At 47.9% G+C, this 18,559-nt stretch overlaps 1 protein-coding gene across 7 annotated transcripts in view; it reads left to right on the top strand.

Annotated features, from left to right (window-relative positions):
• SNF4Agamma (SNF4/AMP-activated protein kinase gamma subunit) overlaps positions 1-18,559 on the top strand; it is a 420,535-nt gene that overhangs the window by 378,590 nt on the left and 23,386 nt on the right. For all 7 annotated transcript variants that reach the window (XM_075680298.1, XM_075680299.1, XM_075680300.1 and 4 more), the window contains 2 exons: positions 11,444-11,492; positions 17,424-17,527. In XM_075680298.1, the coding sequence (XP_075536413.1) occupies positions 11,444-11,492; positions 17,424-17,527 (153 nt within the window). The remainder of the gene's footprint in view (positions 1-11,443; positions 11,493-17,423; positions 17,528-18,559) is intronic.

Raw genomic sequence — 18,559 nt, forward strand, 5'->3', positions numbered from 1 at the left:
CTTTAAGAGTGGAACGCGATGGCATTCAAAGATCACTGACTGCTTCTCACGCTTCCCGGCAACTGGAGCGTATGTGACCGTAATGTTTACAGGGAAACGCTGGCCGCGAACGCTATGCGGGAAGTCGGGCTTTGTCGTAGAAACGCGGCCTCTTGCGTAGGCCACGATGCGACGGAGGCAAGCGCCAGCTGGAGATATTTCAAGGAACCGGGCGCGCCGCTCCGTGGCCCCTGAGACACCCGGGCGCCGGCGCGCGCAAATGGCGGACGCAGCGGCCGGTCTGTGTATGGCAGAAACGCTGGAAAGGGGGTTTCCTTGAGTTTTCGCGCAATATAATTATGTTTTCTCGTATAGTCAAATTGCAATCCGAGAGCTATCATGTCTGTAGGTTGTGTGTAGGTCGTAGTTTACTATTTTTCCACGTATGTTAGCATGAGAAATTGAATTAGTTCAGTAACTTCTTTGCGTCACATCACATGGAGGGCCTGGGTATATGGGTGGATCGAAAAGCTTTTTGCCGAAACGACGCCGACGCCGGATTGTCTGCGACATGGGGCCCTTAAAGCTATCCGGTTTATGTATTCGTATTTTCAAAGCAGAAATCCGCTCAAGCAGGGTACGTTATGTCTGTATACAGGGAGTTTCAGCGAGCACGTTCAAAAACTTTTAAAGGTTGCCTGGCAGATATCACAATTCTAGTTCATGAGCTGGTCTACACGAAAAGGCAGACATTACTTTCACAAAAATTTGAAATGCATAACCGACTAATTAACTTTTCAACTCATTACATTATGGCCCACATTGGAATTTACAAGTTCTAGCCGCTTAGTTCGCAAGGCGTATCCACTTGGAACGAATGCAATGTGGGCCAAAGGGTAATAAGTTGTAAATATAATTAGTGAATTTCTGTTAATTTGTCAATTATGCATTTCAATTTTTGTGCAAGTAATGTCCGCCTCTTCGAGTAAACCAGCTCATGAAATAGAATTGTGCTACCTGGCCGGAGGCAACCTTTAAGAATTTTTGAAAGTATTCGCTGAAATACCCTGTATATATATACGATAAAACATCATTCCCATGGCATGTCCCGAAGGTTCCGCGGACAGGCGGCGCGTATATGCACAGTGGACTTAACGTGTCACACAAAGCTAAGACGCTCTTGTTAACACATCGACGCGGGTGCGTCCTTGCTTAACTCGCCGGAGGCACGTTTATAGTCCGACGTTATCGGCGCGCGGGCGAGCGTCGTTCGCGTTCAGTCACGCTACGTCGGTTGCGCTGCGCCAGCCGAGATGCGCGCGCGCCGTCGGCTGCTTTCTTCGGAGCATGCGCAGAACCTTCGCCAAGTCGCGCGCCGTCCGCAAAAGCCATCTGCGGAGTTGTGTTGGCGCCTTTTTCTTCGCGCGCTATGCATTGTGGGTCGACGCGGTCGGCGGCGCCGGCGCGCGAATGGAGCAGGAGCCAAATTTGCGCCGAGCCCGTCGGGGCGCGCTGGCAGCCGCCGGTTACGTCGGACTATATTTACGCTTTAACAGCTTCGCTCTAAAAGTTACTTTTGTGACGCACCGCTGTGCCGCGGTCTCATTCCTCACCGTCACAACAACGTGATAATATAACGACGTGCTATACGTTAACATATGTTAACAACAACAACAACAACAACAATAATAATAATAACAATAATATACTCCAGAGGTGTACAGGTTGTTGGTGTAAGAAACTGTGTTGCTTACCACGTGCTGTCAATTATTGGCGCTCGTGTGCTTTCTCTGAATTAGCCAAGCTGTTCAACGAAAAAAAAAAAGAAAGAATAAGACACTGGGCAAGGTATGATCTTGAGATCTACGGAGCTTGGTCGTCGCACCTCTGACGACCAACAAAGTCGATATTAAAATTGCATTTTGAATTATTTTCTTTACTTTGAACAGCTTGACTAACGTTAGCTGGGACAAACCGTATAGGGCGATGAAGTTGAAACTCTCACCATATTTGCTTACTCGGTCTGGCGAACCTCGCTGTTTACTCACAAAACAGTGAGGGCCGAGCTATACGATATAGCACCGTCGAAACCGGAGCGATTTTGCGTCACATTATGTTGCTGTATTTACCTTATTTACGCTTGCGCTTACACATGCTTGGCGCCGCTTTTACTTTCTCTGCGCCTTACCGGTGATCCTGTTTATGGACGGAATGTCGTAATCGTCGTAGGCGTACGCCGCTGTATGTCTTATTCGTTCGCTTGTGTGTCGAAAACAAAAGCCTAAGCGGCAGTTGCACTCTTATAAAAGATACTTATATATATATATATATATATATATACCGACGAGATCAAACGTGTTGTTTTGCTGTAGTCGGAATGTTCTTTTTTCCCCAGTTCGGCCCTCTGTCTTATATATATATATATATATATATATATATATATATATATATATATATATATATATATATATATATATATATATAAACAGAGAGAGAGAGAGAGAGAGAGAGAGAGAGAGAGAGACGGCAGTCACGATCGTATGTGACCTCCCCGCGTGGACAAAGATGGCGCTCCGCAGCACCGTCCCCCATTGCTTCCTGGGTGCGTGGAGGGAAGGGCGGATGGTCGAGCGAAAACATTGCCTGCGCGGACAAGCGGGGTGGCGCGCTGACCACACCACACGTCCTTTTCTCTCTCCGTACGTCACAGCCACGGTACATCGTTGCACCCCGCTGGTGGCGAAGCACGCTTTTGTCCTTGGGTGTTACCCTCCGCGGTGTCCTTGCCACTCGTGCTACGTGACCGCCGCTGTGTTCACACACACACTCTCTCTTACACTCCTTTATTTATAACCCGGCTGGCCACACTGGACGCCTCACCCGCGTTCCGTAGGCGCCCTTTAACCGCGAGACACGCTGCGCGGTGGCCTTTTCCGCAACAGGGCGAGGGGCTCCCGTAATTATGCCGCGGAACTTTCAACGCGCCACTTAATACGAAGCGTTTCTGTTGTGTTTTCGCGTCCTTTCGTTTCGCGCACAGTCAAGGCGTTGGCACAATCCATCGTGGCTTCGGGGACTTCCTCTTGATATGTGTTACAGCGGCGTTGGCCCGACCCTCTCCCTTAGCCATTTCTCGCTCTGATTAGAATCGCCTCTCGTGGTTATCGTTTCCGCGTCGTACTGTACGGAATGATAGCAATCTTCGTGGCCACTGTATCCCGATGAAGTGGAAAGCCTAAGCGCTAAGGGTGTGCGAATATACGAAACTTCTTAATAACGAATCGAATAGTCTCCTGTTCGATTCGGTCTGACTATTCGATTTGGTCTTTGAATCGAATGGTCGCTATTCGTAAATGCGAATTTCTTTCGAATACTTTTAGAATATTTCAGAGCGTCAACTGCGCCCAAATAAACATAAATTGGAGCAAAGTGCAGTAAGTTTTCACCCGCGCGGGCATAACAAGGACACAAAAAATGAGAACTTGCGTAGTGGAGCCGGCTACGTCACTTAGCTAGCCATGCCTTACAGGCTGTACAGCGGTCATTCGCACTCTTTGCAATGTCCTGTGCATGCGAAGAAACTGGTTGTTTGCTCCTAATCCTGCATTTGTGATTTTAATATACGATTCATAACGTTCTATGTAATGACAGAAACTTGCCAACTTTATAAATACTGAGATGTGAACATCGTTTTATATTAGTCTGACAACGGCTATTCATTATTCGAAAACCATTCGATTTGATTTGACTCGCTTTTGGCACTTCTCGATTCGGTCTCTAAAATCGCACACTCCTATAAGCAAGCGCTCGTATGCCGTGGTTTCGGAGCACGTTCAAGAACCGTTCCTATAGGTGGTTACGATTGACCTGGAGCCCTACTCACGTAGCCTTGGTGTCTCTCGTAGCTCTATGCTGCTTTGGTACATTAAACTCAAACGATCCATCAATAGATTAGCCAATCAATCAAATGGCATACTTACGATATTGAAGGGCCCCTGTCGGAGCAAAGATACTTGGTACAGAGCAGCATCATACCTATTATAACACGCAAGCACATTCGGAACTGACGGCTCAGATAACAAGTGTGTCTCGTCCTTGTCAATTCATGTCCCTTTATTTTTGTTTGCTTGTTTGTTTGTTTATAACATGAACTACCCTTTTTTTAATTGACATGTTTTTGAGAGAGAGAGAGAATCAACTTTTATACTGAGCCCTTAGTAACGGTTGGTGCGCGCTGGCACCAGATGGGGTGGAACCTTCTTCTTAGGTCCCATATGCGTCCAGCAGTTCCTGGCCCCTAGCCGCCAGCGCGAGCTGGGTCGGTATGTCGGGGCTGGACAACAAGGTCTCCCATCGCTGGGGGCTGGGGGAGGGGTATGGTAGGGGGTTCTTGAGCTTAGTGCACTCTGCAAGGATGTGTGCTAGAGTGTCTTTTGATCGTCTGCAAAACGGGCATGAAGTGCCATGCTCTGTTGGGAACATCTTGTGCAAGAACACGGGATGCGCTAGCGACCCGGGCCGAGGACGAGCCAGAGCTACCGCACCCCGTGACAAGTTACAAAGAAATCACACAAATGTACAGAAGCGGCAGATGTAGGCTTCCCCGTCCGCATCCGCAACTCAGCCGAACGCAGCAAACGATCGTGCGACGCACATGTTTTTGAAATGACGCCGCTGGCCTGGCGGATAGTAACCGTCACTTTTCCGTGCCATTTCAGTTTGCGTTATGCTTGAAGCGTTGCAATCTGATTCCCGCCACTTTTCAATCCACCTGCTTTGCACGAAAAGCCTATCATCACTGAGGGCCGTTTAATTGGAAACAGGTTGTCTACCTATAGCGAGGGCACTTCGTTTCTGTATGATATCGCTCGCGCTCACCTTATCTCCAGACATGTCGTCACTCGTCGCATCCGACGCTCGCTTCAACTGAAAGAGATAGGGGGCCTGGATGCGTGTGTATGAAGGCTCCCTAGAAAGAGATGTCAACCAGCGACAGCGCTTTCCCGCTGGGACTGCACGCTCTCCAAGTTCTTATCCTATAATTGTAGCTGTCGCCCTCCCTCTGTTGCCTTGAGGACTTAAGTTGAGCCTGGTGGATTTTTTTTTTCGTTTTCTTATATTTCCTCGATCTTGGAACGTGGGATATGGGGTGTGAGGCTTCCCACGTCCCCCCAAAAAGAAGAAATATAAGAAAACAGAGAAATCCGCAGACTCAATTTTAGCTCCCAAGGCAACATAGGGCGACAGCTACAATTTGGGACAACCCCTCTTTATGCCAATTTTAGACTCCGGCAACTTTCGCCCGTTGGCCAACAAATGCGCACTAGAGAAGCGGGAAATAACTTTTTCTGCTCTTTCTGTGTCCCAGGTAAACGGAAGGACAGGATGTGGACAAGTTCATGGAGATGTCCCCGGTTCTGATAACTATAAATTACTCTGTTAAATTTATCAAATAGTCGAGCTATGACGTCATCTGTTACGGAAATGCCGTGCTCATTAGAGACCGCTCTCAATTATGTAGAAATACTTCGAGGTTGGGTTCTGTCTTTTCATTTTAGCATTTGTGCTAAATAGATGTTAGTGGTGTTCGTATTTTGTTGGCAATACCGGAAGTAGCCTCAATGGGCCACTTTTGTTGACAGTCTACGTTGAGACGGCGTAGGTCAGATTGTAATTTGGCCCATGTCTGTCGTGACTTTATTTAATTCTTTCTTTGATCTGGAACCACTGTTCACGTCTAGCCAGATTTATTTATTTATTTATTTATTTATTTATTTATTTATTTATTTATTTATGTATTTTCTCTTCTTTCTTTGAGCTTGGAGCGTTATCCACGTCTGACTAGTTTGGTCTGACGTCGCTTTCTGAAGTTACGCTACTCATTCACTTTACTTCGGCCTGTCGACAAAAGACTACTGATTTGAATATTATGATGTGCCCAGTTCATGGTTGGCTCTTTTTCACTATTTTACTTATGAAACTGCGTATCATATTTGCCTCTAACATTGGTAGATATGGCCGAAGTTTGCCCTCGCGTCAGATAATGTTGGGTTGAAAATTCAATTGCCAGTTTCATTTCTTTATTCTTTTTCCCCCCAGCTGCACATAACACCACTTTTCCTTTCAAGTAGCATCTTCCGGGCCGCTCACCCGACACGATGAAAGCAACATGAAAGAAAGATGTTCCTTTTATAGAATCAACGAATCAGCGCACGCCCTTCACTACGCCGAACCGCGTTAAGGAAATAGCTTAGACCGTAATATATTCTGACGTGTCCTTAGATTTCCCATGCGAAACTGTCATGCACCGATGAGTGATGGTAAAAAAATTTTGCTTTTTCGGAAGCCACCACAGTGATGCAACGGGTTATGCAAATCGCTTGCTGCGGAGAGAGGTTTTCTTGCGCAGTTCGGTGGGAATATTGAGTTCGCTATCGAGAGGAGCCCGTTATTATATACTGCTGGCGCCAAGTTTGAAAAGCTCTATAGCTCAAAACTTTTGTGAATGCTTGAGTAGGCTTGGAACAGTTCCACAGCCTGCGTCGGGGCTTTTCGTTTGTTCGTTGTTGTGGTGTTCGAATCTGGCGCTGCCCACTTCACCAGGAGCTCGAGTTCTCTGCACGCGCGCCAGATGGCGCAACGTCCCTGCGCCTTCACGATGTTTTTTTTCTAGCCCGCCAGCTTCGTTCTCAGTCGCCCCCACCTTCCCCCCTACCACCGCCCACTGCGTCCATCTCGGCTTAGATCCACTGCGGCGTGAGGTTTTAGCCTCACAGACGACGGTCGTGCTGTAGCGGTACACGCGGTGCTTGCACTTTTGTTTCACCCAGTGCGTGACATTCGACCAGTGTGCGGCGGCGGCGACAGCCGATCTCGGCTTTCCCACACAGATCGTCGGCGCGTCGGCGCTGTACTTTCGGTGCGCGCCGCTTTCGCGAGCACAGCCTGCTACAACGAGTTGTGAAAGCAAGTGCACCCCGTGTGCTACGGGCTCCGGCCACTGAGCCCGCGTCGCTGCCTTGGGACATGATGCTGGGCGGTCGATCGCCGCAACGCCGCCGAGCCACGCACTAAACTGTCCGCCGCCGCGTGCTGTTGCTGGCGCGCTAGCCTGCTGCCGTTTCACGCCCTGCGCCAGTGGACTTCGGCCGCCGTCTGCTGCTGCTGCACAGCCCGCCGCCGAAGCCGTGTGCAGCGGTCTACGCTCTCGCCATGAAGAAGCTCGCCAAGGCGCCCTCGTCGCGGTCACTACCGCGCGCAGACGGCATCTTCTCGAAGATGCGCCGCCTCCGCAGCCACACGCTTCCCTCGCGGCTCACCCAGGTGGCAACGGCCAAGCGAGTTGCCATTGCGGTGAGCAAATACCGTTACGTACGCGTGCGCTATCCTTCCGTTGGGCGCTCGACACATGCCTTGCGGGGGCGGCAGCACGCTGATTACGCCCGGAGAGAGCCCCGCTCTGTTGACGGATGCTGTGTGTTTACGTTGTGCGCCCGAGCGAGCTTCGGCCTGCTGATCCGTGCGGCTGCGTCTCATTTGTTGCGGCTCTCTTCCGCTTGATTTGGCAGCGACTCTCAGCGCTTGCCGGCGGTGGCGTAAATTGTTGAAAAGCGCCAGGGCTCCACACCTTTTCCGTACAAGTGACTGCTGTAGTTACCTGCGCTGTAGTTACCGTTTACTAAGCTGTTCCAACTGGTCAATGCTACGAAACCACTCCCTTTACTTCATTTTTTTCCCTTTCTGATGCAACGTTTTCTTTCTGACGAAACACTTAAACGTGTATAAAACAGCGTTCGTTGGATGAAAAATGGATGGCACTTTAAGAAGCACGGGTAAATAATTGCTGATTATGTCGCTATATTTTGGGCGCCCCTCCTATTATCATACCTTTTTAAACAAAGCTGTTCACTTGGACTGAATTACAGCCTATTGAATGACGGTAGTAGTAATACTCCAGCGGTTGGCTTATGCTTTGTATGCATAATCGGTTAAGTGTTCCTTAACACAGCTATCACTTGGCCACTCCTGGATTCTCGTTTAGCTCTATCGACATTAAGCTTCTAAGTGCGCTTGATGAAGCTCACGTGATTGCGATGTAAATTTCTCATCGTTTAAATGTGCTTGAAAGTTGTGTGTAGTAGCCGTCGATCTACATCAATTCAAGCTCGACCGCTCACGCGACAGGCATATTGATCATCTATATCATCAATAAAATAAAACAAATCTTGCTGCAGGTCGTGCAACATCAACACCCGGCACTGCATGATATTCATCATCTTGTCGCCACCTTTATTCGCTTCCAAAAATGCGCGAACTTTGTTGTCAACCCACAACGTGTCTTGAATCCTAGAACATGGCTCGCGATCGAATGACTGCTGCAATAGCTTGTGCATCTAACAACGCCGTTTCAACGAGGGCCGTAATAAAAAAAATCATGGGCGCTGTTTTCGAACAGGGAACATTGCAGCACGCTATTTGATTCCTGTAAGTGTAGAGGCCGTTGTCGTTTCTGGGAACAGCGAGTTCAGGGCACGGTGGTTCAGGCTACCGGATCGTGTGTTTATTTTGACAACTCGTCACGTTGCCTCGTCGAGTTTCGTCACGTGCGCGTAGCTCGGCTGGTGCTAGGGCCTCAACCAGACAAGCAGCTGGCGGCGTACACGAGCCGGCCATGTCTGGATATAGCGCCCGTATATACAGCGTGTTGTTATGACAACCCAGCAGCAGTTTGACCCATCTGCTGCTGCTTGTTGCGCAAGTGAAAGGCTACGACGCGCGCGTGGACTCCTCGTCGCACGGCGGCGGCGGCGGCCTTCGGAGGCTGAAGTCCCGCGTCTCGCTGGCGTTCGTTCGATCCGGCGTCGTATCTGGCACGTTCGTGGGCGCGCGGCCATCGATCGCGCCGTTCGCGGTGGCGGCAGTGCCCTTGGGTCGACACCCGATCTCGGCGAAGCGCCCTGGCTCTCGCATGCCCGTCCCGCGCGGCGAGTCGCTGGCAAACAGATCGTTATGCGCGGAGGCCGCGGACTATGCTGCTGTTGCTTCCACGTTCCGCGAGCTGCTTCGTCCATCTGCGGACAGCGGTGTGGGGCGCGTTTCCTTTTTTTTCTTTTTTTTTTTTTTGGTGGACACGTGCCGTCGCGGCTATTCGCTGCCCGCTTGCTTTCGATGTATCGGCTTCTGTGCGAGAAGCTGTAGTGACGTCGTCGTGTAGCATGCGCTCTTACTGCGCGCCTTCGTTTCTCTATTCTTCTTTTATAATTATTATTATTCTTTGCCGCGATCTGGCCGCTGGTTGTGCCAGCTGTTCTGTACAGTCGTAGTCATACCAGCCAAACGATATCCTGAAACGACGTATATTTGGTGGGCGAGTACAACTGCTGCCGGTTTTGCTTTGCCTTCTTCAGCTTAGTGGGATGCGCGGTTTTGGAAAACAAGGCGTGTCTGGCGTTAGTATAGTGCCGGCTGCGTTTGGATCGGTTTTCCGGTCGCTGCCATGAGTCGAATCGGAATGTCGATCGGTCGTGGCAGCGGCACGCGTTCTAATGCTGCAGTGAAATGCCTACTGGATCGAAACCACTGCTTAAACGAAATTCAGGTTTATTAAGTTGTTCGCTTCTCAGGGAAGCTTTAACCAAAATGTGCGAGCGCAAAGGAAGCAGCCAGGCTTCCGGGTCAGACAATGCGCGCGTCGCCGTGCACTTGAAATAGTTCATCTTCGATGTATCTGCTCCGCCATATGGCTGCCACAGGTAGTACTCATAGCGGAGTCAAATTAAACGTTAAACGATTGCCGAAATTTAATTTGACTCCGCTATGAGTACCACCTGTGGCATATATATATATATATATATATATATATATATATATATATATATATATATATATATATATATATATATATATATATATATTGCAGCAGGGTGACACCATCAGTATAATATACAAATGAAGGAAAGATAATCGAAGAAGTAAACGTTATTTGGGATCAAGGCTTCGAGGGTGCTATGAACGTTCGTTGCAGTCGGGCCAATCGACGGTCGAGTTGACTCAACGATATCTGAACTGCTTCATGGCAGCTTAAGCGAATGTTTTCCGGCATTATTTGCCACCTGCGAAATGGTCTGCTGGACTAAGAAAGTGATGTCCTTGCTGTAGTGTGTTTTGTGTATTTTTTTTTTTCTGTGGGTGATTCCAGTCTGCTTGCGACAACTGTAAGCGCGACTTTTGAACAGGAGAACGTAAAGTAACTGAAGAAGCGTGGTGTTCATTTAGTCCGCTTCGTTGAGCCGAGAAGGAGAGCCCAGACCAGGCAGAACGCACAAAGCGCCTCAGGCTTCGTGCTTAATAAGCTGTTCAAGCATTAATCGAGTACTGTTACAGCCTCAGTCTCCTTTTCTGCTTCGAGTGGCTGCATTTTCATGGCGACGCATTATCGTGACGTCAAGTTGCCAGACTTTGTCCCTGCGTGCATGCGTAGCTCGCCACGAGGCGTTTACCGAAGCTTGCTTCTCCGCACGAAGGGATGTCGCGAGTAGAAGCTCGCTTCACTCCCTCAGCGTTTCGGGCTGAAGTGGGAGCTTGGGCGAGTTGGTGATTCATTATCGACATGACAGCACAGCGCAGAAGACTTGGACAGAAGAAAACACGTAACACAGGCGCTGTGTTGTGTCCATTCTTCTGTCTTCGTCTTTTGCGCTGTGCAGTCATGTCGATGTTTCAGGCTAGTTTTTTTCAATGCATTTGTAATCGCACCGTGAGTTTTCTGTCGAGGCTGTAATGCTAGTTTCGGCCAGAGCAGTTTTCAGGTACTGCACGGCGGTGGGCCTCAATTGTGCAGCACCGTGTGCAAGCGCGTATGGATGAGCGCGGGCTTGCTGTCGCGTGCGTGCGTGCGCGCGCGTGTGTGTGTGTGTGTGTGTGTGTGTGTGTGTGTGCGTGTGCATGCGTGCGTGCGTATGTACGTCTGTTGGGCTTGTGTGCGTGCGTGTGTGTGTGTGCATGCGTGCATCCGTGAGCTCAGACTTTTCACATTTCCTTTCCTTATATCGTGCTGCCAAAAGTCGGTCCCGTCGTATTGGGCGCTAGAGATGAGCATTCAGGGTCAAGTCCTTGCTGCTGCACAACTGTATACCATACTGCAAATTTTCGCACTTGTGCGACAAATTGCGTTTGACCGAATGTTATTTATTTGATAACGAGTATTGTCTCCGTTGACACTTTGTGTGCTCATTGAAGCCTTAGCTTCATACACATGCTTGTTAATTGTTCTGATATCCAGTCACAACTTTGAATAATGTCTGTGTCATTTCCCTAAGCGCAGATCGCACTGTGAATCTCGACTATGCGACATACTAAGTAAGAACACGAGCTGTGTACTTGTGTCCGATTTTGTTCACTTTTGTCAAAGGGATGGTGCTGTCATCATTTAATTGCTGACATGTGCTGCTTCTTGTCTTTACAGCTTCCTCATGCGGACTCCCTCTGTGATAAGATAGACATCGAGGATTTGGGTGAGTTAAGACCAACATTAATTCACTAGTCAGCTGCAGCATTGCTTGCAATGCCTCTCTTTTTCCACCAAATGAACCAGAATGAGAGATTTGAAAGAACAGTTTGCTTATCTAAACTCAGTCTTTATTGGCCTTTAGCGCCCCTAAACTATAACCTAACATGCCTTTACACTAAAGTCACTAAAGACTGTCCATTGTTGCGGTGCTTCCTGATTAATGAAATCAAATGCAGCACGTAGTGCCACAAGTTCAGCACACGTTGATGTGGTCAAACATGAAGTTTTTAACTTGATTTCTTCAGATTTTGCCGGGATGATGACTGCAGCAGCTGAGCTGTTCAGTTTTACGGAACCATCTGTGTAGACATGTTGTCGGAATTTGTGTACGTTGTGAATGTGTTCCAATGTTGCTTGTTTCAAAGCTTGCAACGGCGCTCCAGCTTTCTTATTCCTGGAATTGTCAATTGCACTTGCGACCGGTGCAGACACCACAACGGATCTGATAATCGTGTAGCAGGCGTAAAATCTGATGGCAAGTAGGACTGATGTCAATAATAATAATAATATTTACGGTTTTACGTGCCAAAACCACTTTCTGATTATGAGACACGCCGTAGTGGAGGACTCCGGAAATTTTGACCACCTGGGGTTCTTTAACGTGCACCTAAATCTAAGCACACGGGTGTTTTCGCATTTCGCCCCCATCGAAATGCGGCCGCCGTGGCCGGGATTCGATCCCGCGACCTCGTGCTCAGCAGCCCAACACCATAGCCACTGAGCAACCACGGCGGGTTGGGGGTGATGTCTTACAACACTTTTGGCGAAGGTTGAATGTGGCTTTTTTGCTGGCAAGCAAGCAAGATGGTGTGAGGGAATCCGAGTCAGGTGTCGTATATGGGCTCTCAGAACATCTGTGTCTATATAGACTGTCAAAGGAGTGTCTCCGGCAATGGCCACTATCGCAATCGATGACGCAATTTTGGGGAGACCGAGACAAGTTCTGAGTGCTTGTGCCTGCACACTCTGAAGTTTGCGGATATTTGTAGCGCAAGTATTTCCTAGTACAAGTAAGCTGTACCGCAGGAAGCCCAAAAAAAAAGTGATTTGTATAGTTGCAACGTTAATGGTACTGTTGCGCCCCAGGACTTCCCGCCGAGAAATGCAAGGTCCACATTGGTGGCCAAACGCTTTGTCATGTACGAGACGTGAGGGCTCCAATACAAGTCCCTATCAATGATGACGCCAAGAAAGCGGTGCGTTCGTCTGTATCGTACAGTTTGGTCATTAATCCGCAAAGCGTACGGGGTCATCGCTTTGCTAGTAAACGCTCTCATCTAAGTACATAGGAATAGATAAATCGTTTTCTTTTTTCAAAATCTACAGCACCGAGTTTGATGGAAGTTTGTTGCATCTAAAAAGAAAAGTTAAGACCTACCGACTGTAAAAAACAGATTTACATTTAGACACTATATTTTTAAAGAAAAGTTGAACATCGCACAAAGGAATATTGTAGCTGATAAATAGAAACAATATCACAGTCGCACCTATTATGACGGCTAAGGCTGACCAGAACGACCTATTATACATCGCTTTGTGTTACAACACCTACGTGTAAGTAGTGCTTTTGCAAAACTCTCATAAACATTGTAACCATTTCACGTTCACGTAAGCTCTAAACTCGTATGTCAAATTTGTCCGCTTCAGATGTTAAACACGTGAGGTTTAAAATAACCACAATATCTGTTTTTGGCACTGAGTCATGGATTTCTTGGTGCTTCAATTTTTTTAAAGGTTTCCATTTTAGAGCGCAGCGCGTCTTCGTTCCCGGCGGAACCGAGCGAAAGAGCACAGTCAAGCATGAGAGCAAACGCGGCGCGCAGCGCCGGATGAAAAAAGCAGCGAGGGCGAAGAAGCGCGAGGAGGAAAGCGGAGAGGAAGGCGCGGCGGAAACGTGAGGCAGAAAGCGGAGGAGGATATGGCGAAGGCGTGAGAACAAAAGCGTAGTGTGGCGACAATGGCTACGACATGGCGGCGCCAGAGTGGCGCGCGTCGTCTGGGCCGTCTGTTGGCGCTGCCGCCCCCCCCCCCCCCCGCTGGCTCTCGCGATCTCTTACGAGGCACTTGCGGCACACTTCGCTCTTTTTGCAACGTGCCGCACGAGACCGATTGTCCGCGCCAGTGAATATATCAGAAAATGAAAACGTGTAGAGCTGCGCTCAAATTTCGCATGACGGAGTATCGCAATCGCCGGTGAATTTCTTTCGCAATTTTTCCAAGGAAGTAAGGGCCATAAATCATAATTCTGCTTTCTACAATCGGTTTAATTGAGTTTGTAAGCATGAAATGCTTTTAGCTCTCGTTGTCGGCGACGTTGAAGTGACCTTGAGCCAAAAACCAGAGCCGTTATCTGGGCACTCAAACGAGAACATGCGGGCAAGTTAAGAGAACAAAACGAAATCATCCATATTTGTTCACAATATCACTCAAGCTATTTGTAATCTCCAACAGCGACGTTCAAAAGGCAGATACAGGACACCATACACTTCATTGTCATCCTTTGGCGCTGAGCGCTGAACGCCAGCGGTCCGCAAGTTCCGCGGCGCGGGTTTTGCGTCGCCTCAAGAGGTGGCGCCATGCTGCATGGCGCCTCCTTCACGCGCGTCGTCCCGCCGCGGTGGCTTAGCGGTTATGGTGCTGCGCTGCTGAGCACGAGGTCGCGGGATCAAATCCCGGCCGCGGTGGCTAGTTGGTCCTGGTTGGTGCATAAAAGAATTTCGATTCTTTGTTGCGCATTGCACAACATAAACAGGTGATTGAACTATTTTAGAAACTACAGAAAGCTTACAGTTCCGTACTTTAATAGCGCAAGAAGTCTTGTTCAAAGCGCGGCCTTTGAGATTTGTGTTTTTGGGACTCCGAGAAAGCCATAGCTGCAGGTGCGATTTAAACAGCGCTTATATAGCTTTAGTTATAGTAGATTCCGCGCATTTATAAATAACTTGATGTCTCTTTACGGCTTCACGTTAAATAGTGACGTAGCAGTGCAAGACACATCCCTATTGTTGAAAAATATTGGTGTCTCTCGGGAACTGTGTGTTTTGTAGCGCGTATTAAGGCACACAAGCAGGCTGCAGCGTGGTTTTATGAGCGGAGCTTGTTTGTAATTCTTACGTTCTCACCGACTATAGTGAAATATAATAACATTCTGTTGCTTGCTTTAAGAAGAATAATGCGACTGGAATTGCTCTCCTAACTATAACAAACTAGCACTGAAGCCCTTAGTGTTAAAATGGCACTAATGATGAAGCACACTCGGCACAACCGTCAAAATTCTCTAACCTCCTACTTTGCCCCAAGTAAGACATTTAAGTTGACTCTTTTTTTCTCCTTGTGCACCATTGCTGATTCAAATTATTTGGGTCAATCACTGCGTCACAGCACTCAGTTACGATGGCACTCACACTTTTGAACATCTTGTTTTCAAGCGTTTTTTTTTTGCATTATTCGTTATTTAAAGGGATACTAAAGGCAAATACAAAGTCGACGTGGACTGTTTAAGTACCATTCCAGAAACCTCGCAACGCTTGTGTCATGCCGAGAAGAGACTTAGCTTACGAGAAAATTGCATCTGAAGGGTCCGAATACCGTTTTCGAAATTTAAATCTCCCGCCACCTAACCGGGGAGTGGTGACGTTGCATACGTCATCGCCACCCTTTGCTGCCGTCGGTGAGTAAAACGGCGCCCGACAGACGGCGGTACCGAGCTAAGACGGATTCGCTGCTGCAGCTGCTTTTTGGTCAAGTGGCGTAGACCGTTCGGGCATCTCGCGTCATCTCATAGAAGTTGAATTCATCGCTACTTGCAGTTTGTGCGAGTTTCGTGAGCCAACAAAACCAGCGCAGCACTACGCAATAACGAAACTACTGAAACGCGAAAGCGTGGGCAGCGAGGAGTCGAGCGAAAACGAAACCTTTCGTCTGCCCGCGTCGTTGTCGGGGTCATTTCAATGAGTTCTTTTTTCTAAAAGTAAAATAGAACTGGACAAGCAGCATTTTGTTTCGTCGTATAATACAAGGTTGTTTTGTGCAACGAATGATTGAGTACTAGTGACAGAATTTAGCTGAGGAGTGCTTTCGTCATCGGGCAAGTACTTGAGAATGTCCTGGGGGAGTCTCTAATCATGTCCTGCGTTTACCTCAATTTCTCGATTATGAAGGCTCTGTTCGCGATAATATTGATGCCTTAGAGATTCTCAAGCAGTAATCTATAACTTTCGCTTGACTTAATATTTGCCTTTAGTGTCCCTTTAAATCTTTTCCCTCGCTGCATGAACCCCGAGTCCGCATTAGGAATAAATAATCATCCTATGTTATGTTATTTTCGCCAGTCGAAGTTGTTCTTTGCTGACATTCACAATTTCCGCTTGAGCAGCTTCAAAATTTGACCTCTTTCGCCGAGGCTGTCTTTCTGCTGCTGCCTTTTGGGTACTCTGCCTGGATCCGGAAAAGCCCAGAGAAGCGTATGCAGTGAGTCACGCAACGAAAGTGGCCAAATGTTGCGGAAAATAAAAGCTTATGGGAAAGAAAAATCGGCAAAAGTGATCTATTATACATTGCTAGGGGCGGCCGTTACTAAGCCCTAGCCTGCCCTAAGCCCTAAACCGTGCCCTAGCCATTCGCAGAAGTTTTTTAGACGTCTCAAAACAGTCTGTGTCGAGACGTATAGTAGACTTCTTGCAGCAAGTGTCGTGGTTTAAATTTCTACAAACCGTCTTGATTCAGAAATCTTCTGGGTAAATGAATTTCTAGCGTTTTTCACGGTTTAGTTTTGCTTTAGATTCTTGTACGGTGAAATGGGCCAAAATTAATAGTGATGTCGTACCGTAACACGACATTTATAAGTTAAAGTTCACAGCTGAATAGAATAGTGGTTACATCAACCGCCGTGGTTGCTTAGTGGCTATGGTGTTGGGCTACTATGCACGAGGTCGCAGGATCGAATCCCGGCCACGGCGGCCGCATTTCGATGGGGGCGGAATGCGCAAACACCCGTGTACTTAGATTGAGATGCACGTTAACGAACCCCAGGTGGTCAGTTTCCGGAGACCCCTACTACTTCGTGCTTCATAATCAGATCGTGGTTTTGGCGCGTAAAATCCCATATTTTAATTAATTAATAGTGATTACATCGCAGAAATATTTGATCGGGAAGCTTTCCAAAGTGAAACAAAATGTTGCTCAGCTGCTACAGCAATATTAATAATAGTAAACACTTTAACACCTTGCTGCGCATGCCCGTTGCATGAATAGCTTATTCAGCTCTAGCGTACGATTACATTTTTATTCGTTTGTATCAAAAAGGCCAACTGAACCCAGTCAAGCAGCAACGTGACAAACTGAAATGAGCTAAAACTCTGGGAAGGTAATCTTTCGTGTGGATTCACAACACTCAGAGTGCTCGAAGGTTTAATTCACGAGTTTTATACATTTGGCTTATACGTTACGCCGCTGTGAAGTGCGCTGTGTGGGAAGGGCCGTAAAAGCATAAATCATGCGCGTGTAAATGATGGCGCGATATATACAGGGTGTCTCACGTAACCTGAACCAACGATTTAAAAAAAAAAAGCATATTGGTTTACCGCAGCTGAATAAAACCAACGGAGCCGGCTGTGGCAGGAGACGACGAACCGCGTGGGCACTGGCACGAGCACGTTCGCGCCGAGGGGCGCCAACGAGCTAGTTCGCGGGTTGTTCGCGGACGGCGGAAATGCCCTAGCCATATACAGCTTCGCTGTAAAAAAATAAATCTGCCTAATCTGCATTTTATGACCGGTACTTTGTTTGAAGTTGTAGTGGTGCAGTGATTCTTTGTCGTCTGCACTTAATTAGCTGACATTTTTTCTTTCTTTTTTCTCTCTCTCTTGTGTCGCAGGTGAAGATGAAAACATGCTGTTTGTAAAGTTTTTCAAGTATTACCGCTGCTACGATCTCATTCCTGTCAGTGCCAAACTTGTCGTTTTCGACACGGAACTGCTGGTAAGATATACCCGACTTCTTGTTTTATTTGTTTTCTCATGCAGGCTTTCTTATCTGTGAATGTTGTCGCTGTTGACTCGCTTGGCTTGTGCTACTTTTTAATTATCAGCCTACCTGTAGCAAGGCCGTCGCATTTGAGCGGGTCGCAGTGAGACATGTTTCCTGCCGTTATACACTTGTGCCTACATGGCCTACATCGAACTGCGGCTCTGCAGTGCATTTGCAAGTCCACCTGTCGACCTTGTTTCATGGCACTTACCGCGTTTAGTCGAACCCCGACTTTAAACCTTTAACCAAGAACTGTTTGTACGTTAAAAAAAAAAAAAAATTCGCCAAAGGAATTTTCTTTCGTTTTGTTTTAGCAGTCTATACAAATATATTTAACCCAGTAAAATATACTGTAGGGTAAATCGTCATCATTTAGCGCATTCGTGTAAAATTACAAAACTTTAGAACGATTACTTGACAAAAATTTGCGGACTCAGTGCTCACCCGCGCTGCGACGTATGGCGATTGCTTTGGTCGAAGCACCGACCTGAATTAAAGGCTTTTCTGTATATGAAAACGTGCCGTCGCGCGCAACATGTGTTATACGGGTGCGGCACGACCACTTTCGATCGCGATCAAGCCCGATACGGATCGAAATACTCTGTCACAGCCTGCGCGAAGAAACCAATCGCGACCGATAAATTCGATCCGGATCGGGCTTGATCGCGATCAGAGGTGTGCCGTGTGACTTGACCCAATGAACACGCATGGAGGGCAGCGACCACATTATCTTCTTATTTCTCATACGGTGTCACAAAACTGTTATTATTGTTCGCTCCGAACACGAAAACGATCCAAATATCCGCGACCGCGGCGCGCGCCTTCCCTGCAGTGCACGGGAATCGGCGGGGCTACCTACAGAAGCAACGCCCGTTTCTTGTCGCTACGTTGGAAACGGACGAATGTGCAAAAACACGTACTACGTCGGCCCGCATGATGACGTCGGCGCATCGCGCGCCAGGAACGTGCCCCGTGCGCGCCGTT

Source organism: Dermacentor variabilis, chromosome 2 (assembly GCF_050947875.1).
Source record: "Dermacentor variabilis isolate Ectoservices chromosome 2, ASM5094787v1, whole genome shotgun sequence".
Lineage (NCBI taxonomy): Eukaryota > Metazoa > Arthropoda > Arachnida > Ixodida > Ixodidae > Dermacentor > Dermacentor variabilis.